Source organism: Pygoscelis adeliae, unplaced genomic scaffold, assembly GCF_000699105.1.
Source record: "Pygoscelis adeliae isolate BGI_AS28 unplaced genomic scaffold, ASM69910v1 Scaffold450, whole genome shotgun sequence".
In the NCBI taxonomy this organism is placed as follows: Eukaryota; Metazoa; Chordata; class Aves; order Sphenisciformes; family Spheniscidae; genus Pygoscelis; species Pygoscelis adeliae.
Genome location: NW_008823923.1, coordinates 197,795 through 219,994, shown reverse-complemented (window position 1 = coordinate 219,994; position 22,200 = coordinate 197,795). Strand labels below are relative to the sequence as shown.

General features: G+C 37.0%; 1 protein-coding gene across 1 annotated transcript in view; it reads left to right on the top strand.

The window, feature by feature from the left end:
- Nucleotides 1-22,200, top strand: part of DPP10 (dipeptidyl-peptidase 10 (non-functional)) — a 240,836-nt gene that overhangs the window by 150,875 nt on the left and 67,761 nt on the right. Inside the window, exons 5-6 of the mRNA XM_009320704.1 lie at nucleotides 11,725-11,777; nucleotides 11,877-11,958. Coding sequence (XP_009318979.1) covers nucleotides 11,725-11,777; nucleotides 11,877-11,958 — 135 coding nt within the window. The remainder of the gene's footprint in view (nucleotides 1-11,724; nucleotides 11,778-11,876; nucleotides 11,959-22,200) is intronic.

Below are 22,200 nucleotides of genomic sequence, written 5' to 3'. Positions count from 1 at the left end.
TGGGCAGGGACATCTTCAGCTAGATCAGGTTGCTCAGAGCCCCCTCCAACCTGACCTGGAATGTTTCCAGGGATGGGGCATCCACCACCTCTCTGGGCAACCTGGGCCAGTGCTTCACCACCCTCAGCATCAAAAATTTCTTCCTTCTATCTAGTCTAAATCTACCCCCCTTTAGTTTAAAGCCATTGCCCCTTGTCCTGTCGCAACAGGCCCTGCTAAAGAGTCTGCTGCCATCTTTTTTTAGAAGCCCCCTTGAAGTACTGATGGGCTGCCAGAAGGTCTCCCCGAAGCCTTCTCTTCTCTAGGCTTGAACAACCCCAACTCTCTCAGCCTTTCTTCATAGGAGAGGTGTTCCATCCCTCTGATAATTTTTGTGGCCCTCTTCTGGACCCGTTCCACCAGGTCCGTGTCTTTCTTGTGCTGAGGGCTCCAGAGCTGGACGCAGTACTCCAGGTGGGGTCTTATCAGAGCAGTTCATGCACTCAAGTACTGAACTGTCAGATTCCTGAGAAAATCATTTGCCTTTCTCACTCATATCTTTCATCCTCCAAAAGAGGAAGGCTCTAAATGCCAGTCTGCTTTGCATAGATTTCCTTCATCAGTCCCAAGAGCCTGTTTTCCAGCCACCGTGCCCACACACTGCAGATCTGCTTACTGCTTTCCCTGCCTGCTGCCTGTTCTCTTTTGATCCGATTCTTTTCATTTTCAGCCCTTTAAAGGACTCAGTTCTGTTTTGTTCTGAACTACTTCTGTCTTTTTATTATTTCTCTTTTTTCCTATCCTGATATTTTTAGCCCTATCTTTTTGTCTTCCTTCTTCCATCTTGCATCCTTGCTGGTTTACCCATCTGCTTCCCCCAGCCCAGTTTTCCATTCTCCCTTTGCATCTCTTCAGACCCACAGGATATTTATCTCATTGCTTGTCCTTTCTCCAGCTCCACAGGGTCTTTTCATCTCCTCATATCATTTGTAAGTAAACAGCAGAGTTTACTAAACTGATCAGAGTTTACTAAACTAAATCATCCGATATCTGCTTTCTTTATGCTGCCAGAGTGAGTCAGATTGTCTGGAGAAGAAAGAGATATTAAGACTGTAGTCTTTACTTCAAAATTGTCCCATTGTATGTCTTGGTTTTCTTTTGTATCCTCATCATTTCAGGGCATCTTCAGTTCAATTTTGTACTCAGAACCTGGACATTTTATTTTATATGGAATGTGATTTTAGAGAATATTTTCTCAACAACTTTTTTTACCCATTTCTTTGCACGTAATGTTTCGCTTGAATCAGCTTATGCACATTTTTGTGAATATCACCACATGTAGAAGTCTGTCTCTTCAAAACAAGGTGGTATTTTTTCTGCGTTTGCCAATTTTGTCTTTAGCAATCTGTTTGAATAAATACAATATGCGAGGAACGTATTACCTTGGAAAAACTGAGAAGAAAACCAAGTTTTGGCTTGATTCTTTCTTGCACAGTATCCCAAAGAGCAAGCTAAATTAAACCATCACAAAACACTCAAAGGAGACTTGATGCAGCTCTGCCTTCAAGAGTCAGTGATTTAAAACATATTTTGGTTTCAATTAAGAGTTTTCAATATGTGTGGAGATACTCAATCCAAGCTCCCCATAAAGGATGCCTCTCGTACGGGGTTCGGGTTATACTGGAAGGACCCTGTAAAGAGATCAGACTGTTAAAGTATCAGACGGTATTAAAGTACTTAAATATGTATTTTTCTAAGACAGATTTAGTATCCTCAGCTGCAATGACCAGAAGCAAGCATCCTCACCAGCCTCATATTTCTATGGAGATAAAGTTCTGGTTGTGTTGTCAGAATTGGTATCTTCCGTTTCCCCTTACACTAGTCCAGATCAAAATACACATGCACATTTTGAAGCTGCTTGCAAATCAGTTCAGGAAAAGACAAGTTTCTATAAATCCTGAAATACTCGTAAAGTCAAAATTTTAATCATACTGAATACAAGTGTGAGCATACACTTGAGAATGGTGTGCATGTACACGTGTATCAATAAAAAAAATTGCATGTTATGCTTGAGGCTTGAGACTTACCAGCTTCGCCGTCATGTAACAATGATTTCAGTGAAGTCATACCTGTTTTTTAATGCTGAAGGTGAATAAGCCAGAAAAAATTCATATAAATTTTTGTCGTAAGTCATCTCATACAAGACTCAAGAAACATATTTTACATGATAGTGTAACTAATAGAATTTCAAATGACAGTGATATATGAGGCTTTCAGAAGTAGCAATGCAGAACATTCTTTTTTGAATAATTCACTCATCTGAAGTTATTATATATTCAAAAATGATTGAGTTGCATATCCAAATATAGGGTGGTTTATCTCAGCTCTTGATGTAGAAGAAGAAAAAGAAGTTTCTGCAGTTACTCCGAACTGTGGTTTGTATCACATTACTGTTGGTTAGATGAACTGACTTTAACTGATTGTGAGTTAATTAACATTCTGCAGTGGATGTCTTTTTCTTGAGATAATTAATCTTATTGAAAAATTATATGTGGGACAGTTGAAGCTTTAGCAGATTTTCTAGAGGTGCTTTTTTGTTTAGACTTCCTTGACAGCCTTTTTTCTTATAGATAAATTACATGTCTAGAAATGTCTCGCTTTTATATTTATTTTGGTTTGGCAGCATATAGTTGTTATGGCTGGCAATATTTCATATCCCAAAGTATGAATGCTAACCATAAATTATTACCAATGATATGCAGTGGTTCTTATCAGTCATGACAAGTAACTGATGTTGAATGAAACAAGTAAATATGATGCTTTGCAAAGTTATAACCTTGTCATTTAACTTCAGTGCTGCAAATGCATCAAGCTATCTTAGATTAACTCTTCGCAATTAGATACAGAGCTTTCAGAAACAAGATAGTCCACCTATAAAGGCCAAAAATTATGCAAAAAAACAGAGAGATTTAGACATCAATATTGGCAAAATTTACCTCTAGTTTTTTGCTTCCAGAATTGGGTAGAAACAATAGGATTCAAAGATGTGTGGAAATTCATCATCTCGTTATTATAGACTCTTTGGTTGTTTGTTTCTCAGGGTTTGCTCTGAAACCCATTGAAGAACACATTGGGAATCTCTGTTTGTATATGATACTATTTAAAGTGAGAAGTGCCATAAACTTTGTTTCAGATGTAGGAGGTCAGGCACAATGATCGTAGCAGTCCTTTCTAGCTGTTTGAACTATGAATTAATGTATTGTTAACGGCAGTTTAAAATTAAGGTAAACTGAAAAGATTTACTGGATTGTGCTGCAGATCCACAATTCATGAAGGAGTTAAATTCTGTGCCTCTCTCTACCCCAGATGTAATCCATATGAAATCAGTCATTAACTTGTGATAAAATTCTTCCTGGGACCAGGCAAGTAACAGCCAAACACTACACCTCCCAAGAACAAAATGTTTGTTACTGAAGCACGGTGTGAACCATTTCTGGAGTATACCCCTGAGTGAGTTGAGCTTTGGTATCAATGCCCAGTCTGAGGTTTCACTGTATTTGTTGCTATGGCATGAAATCAACAGAGTTCCAATCTTTAACCAAAATTATTTTCATAAATATGCAGAGTCAGTCCCTTATTGATATAGCGCATGTTTTAGTCAAACTCTTTATTTGTAGTATAAGTGTTATTCATGTGTCTGTGGCTCGGAAGTTGATGTTGCAGAGCTCTCTTCACTTTTTATGCACTCAAGCAGCCAATTACATGAAAACCCAAACATGACCATGCCATATTTAGTTGGTTTATCCTCTTCAGAAGCAGCTCCTATGCTGGAGAACACATGGAGTCAGACTGGACAGGCAAATGGGCAACAGCTGAAGTGAATGATAATGGAGTTTTAAAGGGAGGTGGATTTCACCTAATAATGTTATTGATAACATTATTAATTTATTTAGCACATAAATGACAAAATGGACGGAGGATTCATCCAGCAGCTGTACTCTGCCTTTGGCAGTAGCCATGCTGCTACTGATTTCAGCGTATTAACTCCATCACAGGTTTTACTAACAGGGGTGTCACACATCTCATGATACAAAGGAAAGAAAAGAATATATGATTTTCATTGTTTTGTGAAAGTTCTGGTTCAGCACATTAGATACTGATTCCATTCTCTTTGCACTGCAGTCCTAGCAAAGTCACATGTCTTAAAGCTCATAAAAAGGAAATGAGGAATAGAAGATTGTTATATGAATGTTGATCCACTTTTTTGGAGAACAAGAAGTTACTGCTTAGAATCCTGATGCTATAAGGCAAAGACTTACGCCTTCCCACTGTAACTCATTTGCTTTCAGCCGACTACCACAAAGGATGACATCTGACCACAAATAATTTGGTGTTCTCCAAATGTGTAGTAGAATAAAGAGTTTGCATATTACATTAATCACTTGCTCAAAGTCTTTTCTCATTTTCATTGCTGGAAATCTGAATTACACCAATGTATTCTGAGCAAAACTGAGAGTAAAATATTACTAGCTAGAGGAGAAATCATTTCAATAATAATTTACATAATTTATATAGCTAATATATATATAGTTTGTATAATTTGTATAGGCTGTGATCTTGTATAGAGAGTGAATTTGAATATATAGTAACTCAACTTACTGAAAATACATATTACGATTACTTGTTTTGGCTGGCTCGTTTTATGCTAGCTGAAAATTAAGTAACAAAAGTCAGATCTCTACCATACAACAGAATATGTTATAGAGCCATCCAGCCTCCTTTTAGTCTTAATTTGTATGTTGTCACACTGTGTGTAGATACTAATTGTGGTCTGAAGATGCTGTGGCTGGATCAATGTAGCGTCATGCTTGAGAAGCCGTGCCAAAGCCCTGTATCACGAGCTCGTGCACAACTAGCTCAGCGTTGCACTACGCTGCACTCCCAGTTAGCTGGGGTTAAATCATGTGGAGTTAGAGGGGTTGTGTGCATCTGTGGGATAGACTTACCCAAAGTCATCAACAGAGTTTCATATTGGCTGCTATGTCACTTGCTTTTGATGTGACTGTCGCAAGCATAGTGCATTAATTTCAGTAATCCCTTCAAAAGGTCTCAGTAACCATCTTGTGCATCTATATTTCATTATGTTCCCCTCATATTCTCTCCACTCTTGTGTCTCGTACTTGCTTATTATTTGTGGTTCATGGCATGTTCTGCAGGCTCCATTTTTCTTCCAAGACACTTTTATCCCAAAAGCAAAAGAGGAAGCAATATACGTTTGCATTTCTTTGTCTAAATTTAATTTTTGAGTCTTTAGTGAAGGTTTATTGAAGGTTTGATCTTGGATATGTGAATGAGGTTCCATGTGTCATCGTGTGGCTGTACTTCCTCGCATGAATGACGGATGAATGATTGGTTAACTTTTATCTTGGCCTTGTAATCGCTTTACCATGGCAAAGTCTTTTGGTTCAGTTTTGAGCATAAGTAGATATTTCAGTAATTCTTCAAATGCTTAATTCAGTTGTAGAAAAAAGGATAAAGGCAAAATCCGACTCCCGTTGCTGTTCTTCAGGCTGTGTACAACAGCCAGTAGTTCCTGTGTCTGGCACCCACCGAAGCAGTTTGAAAACATGCCGAACCATTTCACTGATGTATTACAAAAGGTCTTAAAAAGGGCCATGGGTGAATGAAAAAGTGAGTGTCCTTGGCAAGATGTATTCCTGTTTATTTCCCTGCTTCGGTATGTCCTCTCCCTTGACTTCTTGATTCACATGCATTTTGTGAAATATATTGTAACACAGGTTATTAATTAGGAAGGATCATTTTTTGTTTTAGGTAGTCCTTTTCTTAAGATGGGATCGGGAATGTTTGTTTCTCATTAACATTTTTGTTATAGATGTGATGGCCTGGAGAGAGAAATGAGACAAGATTTGTGGGAAGAGGCAATATCTTTTTTTAGACCAACTGATGTAGCTGGAAAAAATAGAAGAGCTTTCAGGCACACAAAAACTTTTCCAGGTCGGGCTCTCTTAGCTTTGACTGCCTAATAACTGACTTGTGCCTGTGAAGCAATAAAAGGAATTTCTTGGTCTCTCTTTTTATGAATAATACTGTTTGGGAGGCATCCATATATTGCAGCAGTTAACACTTCCCACAGCTAAAGTTGATCATTCTGTTTTTAATTCTGATTAATTCCTTTAATTCTTAGAATAATAATGTAATCATTTTTCATTCAGACTAGTAGTCTCTTAAAATACTAGATTTTGTTTTCCATGTGATCAGAAGTGTAAATTAACCCATAAAAGATCTGATACCTCACTTATGAATCATAAAGATCTGTATGGTTTTGGACCTTATGTGAGAAACTGCCTCTCTTTCCAAGTCAATGTATGTGTTTTGAGATAAGTGGGATGGGCATGATGGCATATTCTGCAATTTCAGTTATTTAATGATACTCCACTGCATTTTTTTTTTTTAATTAATGGGAAGGGCATGGCTTTTAAATAGTCTCTTTGTTACTTGCTAGGTACAATACAAATAAATAGATACCTACCATAGGAATATTGTGTGTGAGATATATACCCCATTTGGCTGGTAAACTTTGGGATAACTGAAAATATTACTGCAGATGCTAAAATTTTCAGTGTATTTCATATACTGTCACTTTTTATCGTTCTTGCTCAGACTGAGTGCTGTTATGCCCTGTGAGAAGTCTTATTTGAACCTGAAAGGAGAATTTACATGGTCTAGCAGCACTGAGAACCACAGAGACAAGTTCAGAGCATGGGTGTCTGCACGGGTAAAAAGGAAAATATAGGACAGCCTGTTCACTACCTTGCAAAAAGCTGTGCTAGCAAGGAGGCATCGTTATTGCTCTAAATAAATAACGTGAAAGAATATAATGGCTTTATAATATAGGAAATGGATAAAGGACGCGTCAAGGTGTTTGGCATGCCTGAGCATTTTGTGATTATAGTGCTGCGAGGTTCTAATGTCATCAGCTCTTCTCCATTTCCCTGGAGCTGAGGGCCCTCATCATCCTGTAGAAATACTGCTAGTGAGGTTTTCTTGGCAGCTTTTTAGCATAAACACTATTCTGCTGAGGGATGTTTTCCAAATTACCCAAGGACAGCAAACTGAATGTTTCCTGGGGTGTATTACAGAATTAGTGGAGGGTATTTGGCTAATGTGCATGTTTTCCTGCATCTTGCTGGGCTATGCATTGAGTGCCATGACAGTATTTCATTTTCAGAAACCTTAGAAAGACAAAGACGTTCCTTGAAAGGTAGAAAATAAAGGACACACAAACCCCGGAACAATATGTCATCTAAAAGTTCAGATCGTGATTGATAAGTGTGTGTGTGTTTTATTGTTGGCTGTTAGCTGAATAATAGATTCTTATTTCAGTCAGTTTTGACTGGAGCAATTTGTCTTGAAGTACTTTTTTCACCTTTTTCTTTTAGGTCCTTTGTAATATAGTTCTGTAATTTTATTTTTTTCACACACAAATGCAGCTAACTTTTTCAGCGTTCAGCAGCATCACATAAAAGCTGTCTTCAGTTTATAAATTAATGAAAGACTGAATTCAGAAAAAATATATGATACGCAACAGTAGTTACCTACTGCATTCTGTGACAAAACAAAAATTAAATAATTTATATTGAGGGGGAGGTATGCTGTCTTTCTGATCTAAAAAGCCATTTTCACAGTTCTTAAATGAACATCGTGGGGAACATTTTCCAGCTTATCACAACACAAACAGACAAGCTATTTACTTGCCAGGAAGGCCTGACCCTAGCAAGCATACATGCTAGGGTATTACTCGTGGAGGTAAGGCTCCTCACAGTGTCCCACCTTAACATGTATAGTTACATTATTAAATTATAGAAGGCCGTTTTCCTTTATTCAATTTCATCCTCTGATATGACAGTGCAGAAATTACTGTAATGCATTTAATGTATTAAAAGGCTTTGCTCTCCTACGTTGCTTCACTTCTTAGAGACCTTCCCTGTGTCTATATTCATTAATTGATTCTCCTTTTTGTACCTAGAAGATGAGTCTGTCTTCACCACAACCTTTCTCCCTTTTTCTCAGTTTCACACTACTTAAGTATGTCATTTTTTTTTTTTTGTCAGCTGGAGTAATTTACTGTCCATGTTTAAATATTAGCCTTAATTTAGTCTTTTGATACCACCCCAGTTAGAAGGCATGGAGTACAAGAAATGTTTGAACACATTTTGGAATAGAAATGATAGCACTTTGGATTTGAATGGTGAAGACGACGACCAGCCTTCACTGTTAATGCACCGTGAGAGGGGACAATGCAGCCTGAGCTTTACCTGTGTGACCTCTCAGTCTGTATCTTTGCAAACTCCATCATAAATTACCAGATTTTTTTCTGATTAGCGCACATCCCACAAAACAAGAGTTGCAGGGCAGAATCCCCCAAGCCTACGTATGTCTCTTTCAGAGTGGACATGGTTTGTGGCAATGTGGAAGGTTTGATCCTGGTATTTTGAGAGTCCCTGATATTCCCTACAGTTATCTTCAGGCTTGGTGCCCTCAGCTGGGCTCCTCTTGTGTGATGCCAGATGTGGTACATTACAGATCAGGAGACTTGTGGTCCCAGGCACTGGCATGGCTCTGTGCAAGCTAAAGCTTTACCAAAATAGTGGAGATCCTAAAAAAGATCTCTGCAGGTAAGCCTTTATACAAAACTGCGAGAGCTTCCTAGGAATGTGACACTTAGTATATAAGCCAGACTTGAAAAAAAAAAAAAGATTCTTCTGTCTTCTTTTGTTTGTTTAATTTCAATAATGATGGTGTTTCAGTATGTGGCTATTGCAAGCAGGATGAATTAGGAAACTTCCTACCTGTAATTTATTCATGGTGTTCCTATTAAGAAATAAAACTAATATGAGTAATTTGAGAAAAATGTCAGCATCCTGTCTGAAAGTGACTTCATTGTAATGTTGGTCTCTTCTGGTTATAGAGCTCTTTCAAAGGTATTAATACTTTTAACACAAAGATATTAATACTTCTACATGAACATTTAGATAGAAATTTTACCACAAGGCAAGAGGAGAGTTTCCACATGAAATATGAAGTGTTCTTCTTGTTGTTATAGCATATTTTGTTAAAGCTGTCAAAATGACTTATTAGTTTAGCATTTCTTGTTGAAATATATTCTGTCTAATAATTTACTTTTTAAATATTTCTATTCTAAATACTTACCAGCCCTCCACACGTTTTCTGCAATATACTTTTCCCTTTTCCTGGAAGGGCGAGAGACTCGTTCCGTTCCCTGTAACTGGCTGTATGTGACTGTCCCCTTTAACTGCTGCTGACAAGCGCCCCTGTGGGTAGCCTCTGGCAAAGTATGCCCTGTGCAGAAACCACCATGATTTAACTGTTTCTGTCCCTTTGATCTGCTATCTTTACCTCTAGCAATGTAAGAGGTATAAAAGAAAGCAGGAGCTTTGAAGCCAACCGTTTGTCTCGTTGTCTTACCAGCAGTACTAGAATAACTCTATCTTGATAGACCCTCAATTGTGTTATTACCAAGTTAATTTTTCACAGAAACCCCACTGAACTTTAAACATTATGGTATGTAAGCAAGTAGTCTACTTCTACTATATATATATATAACTAGATGTATATTTATATATAGTATATAGACATGGTAATAGATATGTTTATGATAGCTATTTAGAGAAAATCAATCAAATTACTTAGAATATTCTTCTTGGTGTCTTTGTACCTCCTACAGCAATCATAATTTTATTATAATTTGTCTCTATTTCTGTCACACTTAGCACTTCCCAGAAGAGGCTGGTACCTTGCATGACCAACCACTTTATCATAAGCTGTAATACAAAAATCCCCCAACAGTTTGGGGCATACTTATTAATACATGTGTGATTCTTCTCACTGAAGCAACACTTCCGATGTTAATCATCATAGACTTGGAAAATGGAGGTGATTCTTGTCTAAAAGGTTTTAATCTAAAGATTTTATAGACGGGAAATTCAGCTGTTGTACAAAGTACAGTTACTAATTTTACAGACCTTTGTGGGCTTCTTGCAGCGTCAGCCAGCAAGGTTTTAGGACATGCTAAATTCTTGGTGTGTGTTGACAGGGAACTAATAATGGAAATGGAGTCAGTGGAAGGATGTTTCAGATGGTTGTTACTGAATGACCTCCAGACAAAATAACAATCTCTGAAACCCCTCTCGTGTGCAATAGAAGCAAATTCCGATGGCTCTGTTCATGTGTGATCCTCCTTTGTCTCTTCTCCTTGGAGGACATACGGAAAGACTCCTGGTGCAGATAATATAAACTAAAGAGTTCCCAACACATATCTCGTATCAAGGTTTCAGCTTTACAGCTGTATCTGTTTCCATCTAACTGGAATGCCTGACACTGTCCAGGAATAAGTCCTTCATGTGCCAAGCAGAGATACTGTAACTCTGTAGACGTGAAGCTACAGTAAGTCTAGTGGATGTCACCCTATGTTTCTTTCTGACAGTAGTTTACATTTAAAAGAAGAGTTTCTCTTAGTACAGTAATAATTAGTCACAAATATATTTTATATTCCAAGACCATGAAGTAATTTCAATTCATAATAAAACTAATTAATACTATGGAATTGTGCTATTTTCATAATGCGAGACATAGAGGTAAAGAAATGAGCTAGGTTAAAACCAATCACCCGAGCCTGGAAGGCAGGAAAATTTCTGTTATTCACTGTATGTATAGAAACTAATGTTTGACTTTAGAGAAAATGTGTAATAGTTTGCTTTGATTTTAGCCCTTCGTTGTGGTGGTACATCACATTATATGCTGTAGCACGCTGTTCCCCACCATGGATCTTCTGGGTCCGCATACATCAGGCCTTGATATTTTGCACTTAAGTGACAATCCTGTGGATTTCGGGCAACTTCAACAAAATTTTCAACAAAGACAGCAGCGTAAGACTGTACATTAGGTTTGCTTTTCTCTCCCATCCAGAGAATCCTGGGGGTTCTGAGACCAGAAGTCGCTGGTAACTTCCTGATGAATTAGGAAGGTTTACTGACAAATAGCTCTTTGTTTTACCCAAAATGTTGCATACAAAAAATCTCAGATAAAACAAACTTTCCCTGAATTTCAAAGAAAGGCGGTCAAAATCAGACTGAAACACGTTAAGGAAAGCCATACCAAACAGTGCTTACAGGGGCTCTCAGTTTTTCTATGCTGTTCTGTGAGCAGTAGCCCAGAAGGTCCTTCAGGCTGTACATAGCAGGTGGTCAGAAAAATATCGTATGACCCTGTATCTGTCTGCATTTCAAGTAAAATATCTGTAATGCCTGTACAATCATTTTTACCATAAATTGATGAAGAAATACAGGAAAAAGTGATTTATTTTCCTAATGTATGTTCTTGGTTTTTTGTGTTTGGTTTGGTTTTGGTTTTTTAAATCCTTTTGTTAAACAGGAACGCAGATTTTTCTGATTGGGACCTTTTCTGTGCAGTTGTTGTACAGGTTAAGTGTCTGGTTAAATTAATAGATGAGTATGTGTGTCCTTCATACAGCATTCAAACCCTGGTTCAACTCTATCGGTTGTAATTAACACAGTAAAATCTTTCTTTCAATAATACAGATGTCGGTGTTTACAGGGATTGAAAGACTGTGACTATCATAATGGTAGTCTGTATTTAATCCAGTATTTGTTTTTGTAATTCTTATGCTTTCTTTTTTTGTGACAGGTTTTTCATTATTCTTACACTGCTTCATATGTGATTTATAACATACACACAAGGTAGGTCACATTGTTTTTTCAATGTGATGTCATTGTCAGTGGTTCTATACATAAGGTGATGCCAGTGTGTTCAAGTAAAAATGTTTACGTTTTTTCAAGGGAAGTTTGGGAGTTAAACCCTCCAGAAGTAGAGGATTCAGTTTTACAGTATGCAGCCTGGGGTGTCCAAGGACAGCAACTGGTAAGCACAGTCATTAAAAATGCTATGGTTTAATAATGTATTTACTCCAGGCAGACTGAAGTAAAAAAAAAATAAAATTAAAAGCCTTAAGATAAGTTTTGTTATGTATTTCTGCATGATGCTAGTATAGTCCTGTTATAGCTTTTAGGGGCTCTATTTAGTTAGTTATTTATTTATATTAAAAACATGTAAACATGTTTTTCCAGTCTAAACACAATAAGCAAATTGTACAATTATTGAAAGAATCGCATCTTCATCTAAATATGCACTCAAGTAATTTTCAGAATAACCATCTTTATGGCAACTACTATGAGATAAGGAAAGTTGAAGGAGAAGTTTTCAAGTGCAAGATCAATGAAAACCGTGGGCAAAAGCAAAAGCTTAACATCCAAAAGTGGATGTGATGGATTCAGTGAAAAGTGGTGTTTTCATTTCAGTATGAAAATTACTGCCAAGGTCAGTTGTGCTGCACTGAATTCATAATAATAAAACCAGAAATGCTATGTTTCGTATCTTGTTTTTTACCAAAGGTTTTGCAATTTTTTATGAGCATAAATCATCCATGATCATCATGACCAATCTCAACATGAGAAGAAAAAAATTGTGGTTTTAGAACAGCCACTTTTAAACTGACCTGTGGTGGTAGATGAAGGCAAGAGAAAGACTTCTAAAAGCTTCAACTCTCTGACTACAAAATTCAGATAATCCTTGTTACAATGTTCTAATAATCTCTTTAATGCCCGCAGGCATCATCCCGAAGCCTCTTTGCACGTCTGACTTGTTCATGCAGAGAGGCTATAAGTTGAATGTCTAGAGAATATACCCCATTGCTTATATCGTTCATCAAGATGGTGGGAATGTAAAAAAACGTTTCTGGTTAGAATGTATTGCATTAAGCAAGTGGAGGCAGGAAGGAAAAAGCAATTGGAACATGTTTGGTATGTTTTAATAATTAACCGCATTAATTTGCTAATAATGAGAGCATGGTGACAGGATTGATGGTAACAAATATGTAGGTTATTTACCAGGCAGTGTTCTGGAATGCATCAACCTATGTAGGTTGTAGCAGAAAGGTGATGCATTTGCAAAACTGAGCAGAATTAAAAGATATTTTAAATTAAATTGCAGTTCATAAGATTTGTCTGTGCTGTACCTCTGATTAGTAATCTAAAGTACAACTAAAATTACGTGCAGTGATTACTGAGAAATTACTTTTTTGTTTTCCTGAGGTGTATCTTAAGAACAGGGGCAGAGTTACCAATCATAAACTTCAGAAAAATAACAAATCAGAATAATGCTATCTTTATCAGTTTTGCCTAGATTGTCATTCTGGAAATATGTATGAATACTTTCAGATATGGGCACAGGTGGACTCCTGTTAAGTCTCAGAACTGCAAAAAAATAGGTGGTATTTTGTTTTAGGTACAACCTTAATCATCCAAATTTGAAAACGTTAGCATAATTTATACTTCAGTGAGGATAACGTTAGTCATCTTTGTTAATGTCCCTAGTAAAGTTAATGTCATGCTTTAAAAATATCTGCTCTACTGTGGGCTTTATGGTGCCATATGGTCTGCAGAATTAGGAAATAATAACTTTGATTAAAACACAAAATCTTCTGTGACTCTGAACGATACCAAGTGCTGTCATATAGATGTAAACCTGCAATGACAGTATACTGAAGGTCATTTCCATAAGAATTGCCAATAAGAAGGATGTCCTCTTGAAGCTGTTTATGTGGTAAAGGAGGTTTCTAAAGTGACAAGTGCCTTGCCACATTACCCTCCCACTTCAGCAGCAAGCCAGAAATGCAGAAGAAGCGTGAATGAATAAAGGCTGTTGTGAATAATGGTTGTTGCTACTGTCCAAAGGAACAGCTGCCTCTAGCACAAACAGGACAGTCGAGATCATTCCAGCGGAATAGGTTAAGCAGAGAAAAGATGTGTGACTGAGGACACATTGCCGTAAAGGTTCTCAGCTGTAAAATTTGTCATTAGAACAAACACTTTATCAGTGAGATTTGAATAACGATAGTACAGAAAGCAATCAGCAGTGAAGCTGGGTAAAGAGGAAGTCGTAAAGGGAAAGATCTAAAGCATGGTAATCCGTCAGCAGTAACTATCGATAGGACATATCTGGGTTCAAAGAAAGATGCAGTCTCACAGATCCATGTTGCCAAATAGACTACAATAGGTTTACCAAAGTCCCTTCTGAAACAATACTTATTTGTCTTTTCCATATAGTAATGGAAATAGTAATAATTCTTAATAAATAAAACAAGCAGCGGAATACATAGTCTAAACAAAATGATCATAGTGTATTAACGTGAGTAATCTCCAAGAGCCTTTCATTACAACTGAAGAACAAGCAGAGAACAAATTAACTGTATATACACAAATTTTGTCTAGAGAGACCAGAGACCCATGAGACATACCTGTGGCCATCACATAACCAAAGTATATGTAGATCTCTAAAATGAAGTGGAATAGCACCCTTCGAGGTGCAGTGCAGAAAAGAATAGCAGTACTATAGCCATGACTGGTCAGCAAAATTAACACGAGATGTGAAACAAAAGGCACAGGTATGCCTGATTGGGCCAAAGATCCTAACTTTATGCTTTAACTATTTGGAAGGTCCTGCATTAAATCCAAATGATGTGGGATAACACATGGACTTGGATCAACTATTTTCAACAAATTTGCTATAGTGTAAAATAAGATGTTTCCAATATTTAGTTCTGCAGACAACCTAAGTAACAATATAGCCTACACAGGAATCTTAATTTTGAGCTCTTCAAATGAGAGGGAATAGTCAAGAGTTTCAAGTAGGTAATATAAGAAGGTGAAGAAAAAAAAAATGTTTGAGCAGGAAAATTTGTATGAAGTCAGGAAGTGCTTATTGCACAGAGAAGGGAATATGGCTGCAGTGACGTCAAGTACACAGTAATGCTTTACGTCCTTGTGAAAATCATGCATCAGTCTGAGTTGTCTACTATTATGAATAATTTCTAGGGCTGTCTAATGGGATGGCAGGCCACATGTGGCTAGTGAAAAACAACAGAGTTAGGTTTATATCAGATAGCAGATGACTGGGCCGTAATACCATGATTTTGAAGCTACCATAGTGGTTGCAAGTTATTTCAGTTTCTTGCTATTTGCCTAGTGTAGAGGATTTTACAAAGATTAAGAGAAAAGCTCAGAAAAACATCTGCTGTTTGAGTCATGACATTTTGGTGATGAAATTTAAAATGTTTGCTGCTGGGGAGACAAAACTTTTATCTAATGAATTAATGTATTTTAAGGTCACATAGCTGTTATTTTTGAGAACTGTTTTCAAGGTCACACTCTTTAAATTGCTGTCTTTTAACTGTATTAGAACTGTGCCAGATCTAAAATACCATTTCTGTGTGTCTTAGTATGTTAGGGAGCTGTTTATGTATTTGCTAAATATTTCTCATATTCGCTCATATTTTTTTAAAATTTTGAAAGAGATCAGTTGATTATCCCTTTACCTTGCCTCTATAGAATCTACTACCGCAGCATTAAGTATTTCCAGAGAAAACAAACCAGCACAACTAGATACCTAATTGATTTCATCAACATTTTTCTGCCTCCAGTTTACTTGATCAAAGACCTCATTGCATGTGTCTGAGAAAGAGAGATCCCACACCTGGTAGGAAGGCTTTACTGAGGAGGATAATGCTTTGGAGGGTTTTGAAGGGCCTCTGGTGTTGAAATACCCAATTTTTATCCAATGTTCTCTCTTCTTTGGCCTTATCTTCTCCAATAGTTTGTAGCAAAGGTTTTCATGTTTCTGTGCTGGACCTGGCTTGTATGTGACACAGGGGAGACAGCCTTTTCTGTCTGGATCTGTCTACAGAGATGTATCGCAGTAGAAGCCTGAATATAAAAGCTGACCTCTGGTTTCCAGTGCATGCAGAGTTTTCTGTGAAAGATGTAGTGTTTCTCTGCAGTGCTTCTTGCAATACAGATAGTTCTGATTAGTCATCGGATAGATTACTTCAAGTAGCTCCCAGTGAAGCGTGATTAGAAGTTGTTCAGTTTTACATAGCTTTTTCTTGAAAGTTTTACATAAAGTTTCTTCTGCCTGGGTGGTAACGTTGTTTATTTTATATGAAATACTTTATCTTCACTTTATTCTGTGAACATATATCCATGTAAGTCACTATGCCTTTGTATTTATAATAGGTATTTTATCTTATTTATTGCATTGAGCTCATTTTCCTTTTGATGTATTAAGTGTTTTTGAAGGGAGCTTGAGTTATATATTTGGATGGATCAGCATAAATAATGATCGATTGACTTATGTATGAATGTCTATGCATAAATAAATGCCTATTTTAACAAAGCAGAAATCAAGAAAATAGTAAAGCTATCCAGAATACTAAAAAGATCATTTTGTAGAAACTTGATGGCTTTCTTTGTCAAAATTTGATGCCATCATCAAAACACAGCATTATCAAATGGTAGAACTGAAGATGAGCTTTTACTATGCTTTAACGTAATTTAGGTCGTCATTGTGTAGAATTACATACTATTCTGTATACACAAAAAACAATTTGTCGACTGTAGCTGAATTGTGGATTCAGGATGCTCTCACCAATTTTTAGAAAATATTTTAAATGTTAGAAAACAAGAAAATTGCCGTCTTGTTCCAAAAAATGGAACAGGGTACTCACAGATAACAGGGCCTAGAAGGTGAAGCTTTTACAAAAAGAATGAAAAATAAAAATCCAGTGAAAAAGGACCTCATTTATTTAAGTACTTATTTAAAAGTACCTAAAAACAAGCATACAGACAGAAACCCAGAAACAAAGCAGAGCAAAAACTGCTTTAATTGTTATTAATAAATGTACCAGAACTCTCTACCCCTCTGCTTTGTGATCAGTCACCTTTATCCTGGTCGTCTTGTTTGGAGGTTCATTTTGCCTTCCCCCTGCATCAACACCTATTGCCCCACAAAAATGCAAATATCTATCAGACTGTTGAATTGCTGTATTAACATGACATTTCCTTACAGTTGCCTTCTCTTCAAAATTTTAGCTTTTTTCTATGGCTTTCAAATACTGTTTTAGATAAGAGAAATACTGCAGCAGAAAAGTTATTTGATGTTATATTGTTTGCCAAGTACCCAGAATAAGCACTAGACTAATTTTAGTAAATAAGAAATTAGCAGGACTATGCTAGACACATACCTTGCTCAACAGATGCTTTAACAGCCATTCCTTGCTGAAAGCTTCATTTACTATTTGCTCTATCAAGGATCAAAGTACAACTACTATAAAAATTGGTAACTTATCTTTCTGTAAAATATTTGCCATGTGTTTTATTTTTGCATAATTAATGCTGTGGGTACTTGGGTACCCCCTCCTGGCAAAAACATTTCCATTTGCAAATGAAGAAGAAAAGGTTTCTCAGGGTTCATGAGCCAAGTAGAAGCCTAATTAATGGTAATGAAGTAAGTCCTATATAAATATATAAATGTGCTAGTTTTATTTTCAAAGTCTTTTGCTCTTTTGACTGTATTTTTATATGAGTAACTTAAAATCACATATGGAAATGTCAAAGCTTTACTTCATCTTTCCTTTTAATCATTATGCTAATGAGGCAAATGGCAGTAAAACTGAGAGGAAAATGTCTGCTTGGGTTTATTCTGAAAACCAGAAATAAACAAGAACATTTTAATGTGACATTAACTGCAGGTATGATTTCTTATTTAAAATGTATGAGGGGTTCCTTACAGAACTTCTGTACTTCAAAGCTTATTTGGAGATCCTTTGTCTTGCTGAGGATGTTTCTATGAAGAGAGGGAACCTTGTATGGTTGCTCCATAATTCTAGCAAATGCTGAAGTCATGTTTTTCTGAAGGCAATGAGAAATTAAGGAGGCTACTAAAGCTTTTTTGTTTCCTCTTCCAAATGTTTTTATTACATTTCTAGATTCCAGCTGGGAAACGTACTGTGTCAGAGGCTGAGGATTTGAACCAAAAAGTGAAAATACTTACAGAAAAAAGGCACACAAAAAGACTGTTTTAATAGCAACTTTTGACCAGCAGCTAAAGTTAGCTTGTGTATTATTTTGCAAGACTGGGCATTCTGGTTTGTTTTTTTGTTGGGTTTTTTTTTGTTAGATGGAATGTGCTAAATGATCAGATCCTGTTATGAAATTATATAAAAGCCACTTACTAGATACTTGCAAAAGCTTTCTGCTGCTTTATTTTTGATACAAGAACTGCTTTTTATCAGGGTCATGGTGAGCATGGGCAATATAATATTTTTCTTCACATAAGAATTAGAGTTACCTAAAAGTCTTAGACAAAACTGTATTCCTCCTAAGCTGCTGCTACACATTGGATTTCCTCTTGGATTTCTCAAAGTAGCATTGTAAAATGTAAATGTGTTTTGCTTTCCATCTAAATAATTCAATTCAAACTATTCTTCAAAGAAAAAAATGAATTATTAGTTTCTCTGAAGGTATTCTAGTGAACTAATTTCCATTTTCAATTATTAATTTCTAGGTGCCCACTCCACTTAAATATAGATCAAGTTGGAGAAGATAAGCATTAAATGCATGTTCTCTAGTTTCAAAAGTGATACTCAGTACGAAAGCAGTTTTCTCCATCTCAGAAAAGGGGAATGGAGAATGCAGTCAGAAAACACAGGCAGATTTGGAAAACAGGGAAAAATAAATTTTTACTTATCAAGGTTGGATATATTCAATAAAGGTTTTGTGAGCTCTAGAGAGCAGGAACATTTATAAATGGAAGCAAGGCTAAGTTGAGCATAGAAGAACTTGTTTCATCATTTTGCTTAGTGAAATGCAATGAACATGTCCTGGTATCAAAGGTAACTTAAAAATATTAACTATTAAGGATTAGCTATTGCTAGCCATTTGCTACTTGGCTGTATCTGAAAGACGTGAAGAAATAATGAGAAAATCATATGTTTTATAGGAGCATTATTCCTCTACTACTGTTTTTCATGTGGAACAATAAAAGGCCGGGCAGCTTTATACTGAATAAATTGAGAGGGGAGACAAAAGATATTTCCCCTTTCCCTGATTCTTACTCTGTTTTCACTGCTCTAGCATGCAGCTAATATTTGAATCAGTATGTAAACCGTGCACACAGGCAGTGCACTTTTCTATCCAGTTTCATATTAATAACTCTTTTGTAAGCAAATATATTGGAAATTTGACATATCATCGTGCTAGAAGGTGAATTATTTTTTCCACATAGATATTTGTGTGTGTGTATTTACACACAGTCCCACAAAGACACATGCAAACAAGCAGAGACACACGTTTGATAGGAACAATCATCAGGACTTTTCTTTGCAGCAGCCTGCAGGGAGTGATGAAAATAGAAATACGCCCCTCTCATCTAGACTATCACGTTGTTCAACATGTATATGTGTAACAAAGCATATCTGAATATTCACACTTCCGTCTGTTAGCTAATATTAAATGCAAGTCCAATGGCTCATAAAATAGGACTGCTGTGCTTCTTGTGTGAAAATTGCGTAGCTTTATGTAATGCAGAAGCAAGAAAATTATACTTCAGAAGTGTAAAATTCTTTAGAAATAGCCACCCATAAAAACTAATACACAGTCAATGAGAAGAGAAGTCAAAATCTGATTGAACCTTTTGCTAAATCAGAGTTGGAAAAGATTAGGTAACAAGTTTTATTATGGACTGTATTTTCACATAACTCCAAAATCCTGCCCAAAAACATTGCAGGCTTACCTATGTCCATGGATCATGCAATCACTTAATCACTTCATATTTGATATAAAAAAAAGACATGATATACCACAGGATGGGGTGGAAAATTTGCCTGTATGGATCTTTTGGTAATGTAATGGTAATATAAGAAGGTGAAGAGAGGTAAGAAAAACAGATATATCCCATTCTCTATTGCTTCCTTACCACCGAGGGAAAAGGAAGAGGAAAATTCACTATGGTAAGGTGCCAAAATGTCAAAACAGAAGAGTTTGAAGAACTGTCATTTCTAATGCCTCAGTGGTTCAGGTTCTAAGCCAGAGGGTGTTTTAGCCATTAGTAAACACAAATTTTATTCACCTTTTGTAAAATTTTTGCAGAAGACTTGCAAAAGACTTCTGAGTCTCTGTGGTGATACCAGTGCCGACAGAGTTCAGCTAGGAACAAGCTAAAGGCATAAAACCAAATTGGCAGCAAAACCCCCTGAACTCTTGCTGTGTGGCAAGGGTCCTCTGGCTCTTCTACTGATAGGTTCTGTTTGCTGTATGATAACATTTATTTTCTCATTTGACACGTAGTGCCCAGCAAAAATAGAGACAGGTTTCTGTCAGTGGAAGTGACAGTGACTGCCCTCTTCAGCAGGGCTGAATCTCCTTTTTCCCCTATGATACATGTCCTTGAAAGTTAGTTCAGTTGTTCCAGTGGTCAAGATAGGACATCCTGGCCCAGTTTAGATCAGTGGGCTCTTTACATCAGTCAACCAGGATTTTACACATAGCATATGGGTAAAGATGGAGTAGATGGTACTTATTATTAAAAAAAACCCAAGAACCGAACCAACAACATAGTAAAAGCTGTATATCCTTCATGGATGATGATGTTATGACTCCTTGTTGAATCTCTATCAGCAAGACAGCTGTGATGAGGAGAAAAAAACCCAACAGATTATGACCACATGGCTTTGGGCATGTTCAACGTTCTTGCAGGCTCTTTCTCTCTGTTTTAGTCAAGTCCTTCTTGAAAAAGAGACATTAAATTCCATCATCACCAACCCATAAATGTCCTTGCATGTTTTTTGTTCCCTACAGTGGGGTTATGAGATCTCCACTGTGTTTGCGCTGAAGGATCAGAGCAGATTAAACTCCTGCCACACTGTGTTAAAGTGACTTAGGCTTTCGTGTGACTCAGCCTGAGCCAGACGGTGAAATGCAGAGGACTGCTTGCGGATGTGTTATTGTGGGGAGTGTATATTCACTGACAGCATCAAGGCCAGGACAGGACAGCCCTGGAGAATAAGGTATACTGTTGATTTGTAAGAGAAAACGAAGCATTGATTGGCAGGGAGGAAAGAAGGCTGAAGGACCCAACTATCAGCCAACACTTAAAACTCTTACTTTTGTGGAAACAAACTGGTATTAGAAAGGTCTGTTTTAAGCTGGTGGAAACAGCATGAGGAAAACAGAAACCTGTGCAGATCAAAGTATTTATCACTTTAGTCAGGGGCTAGGGTGTGATGAAGAAGTAATACACTAATAGTATTCATGTGCTCATATAAACGTATTATATGTATGAGCAGGGCTTGATCAGTAGTGACTAATAGGTATTGGTTATATAGGTAGTATTGCAGAACACTGCATGTCACCGTTTGTGGCAGGTGCCAGTGCATTTACAGAAATGGAGTTGTTTTGTGCGGAAAGAAAACAAATGGTTATTTTCAAGTGTTGCTTCACAGACTGAACTGTCCCAAACAGAAATACTATTATAAGAGTTAGTCAGAATTTTCTCATTCCTATTTGTCTCATTCCTAATGAGATATTTTAAGACAAACTGGCTTTCTTGCATTGAATGCCCTGCCTGTGTGAAGTGATAAATGGCTGTAGAGTCTGTACAGGTAGATGTCATCCAGTAAAATGTTGGCCCATCATAAAGACAACTGGCAACTTTAACAGTTGGTAGACCAAGGCACACATACCCTACGACAAGATAGGCTGGGTCAGCAATAGTAGCTGAAAGGACAAAGCTTTGTGTTAAACCCTCCCTGGGTTTCTCATATAGGAGATGCTCAGAGGCATCCTGGTCTGCTTCAGCCTTTGAATAATGTACAAAGTTCTCTGGGATTGTCTATTACCGTAGGAGTAGTAGAAAACTTAAATACGACTTTATAGCACAGCGTTTTCAATTCTGTCTTTTTTTACTTTGGTCCTTGCTGTTAGGATGCTACCTTCTTACATTTTGTCAAAGAAAACAGAGAAAATTCCTTCTCTGGCACCAACTCCAGGCAGTTATCTTAGGTATTATCCCTTCTCCCAACATTGCCTTTTTTCTCCTGGAATAACTAGGTTCATTTTAGGTTCTGGTATGGATTGATCAGCCTGGGCATAACTGAAGGCTTGATATCGGTGTGAGATGAGCCTTCAAAATACCAGAGATCGTTTAAAAAGATTTTATGTTAAGAGCAGATCATGATTTTATTATAAGTCTGTAGGAGCATCCCAGGCATGT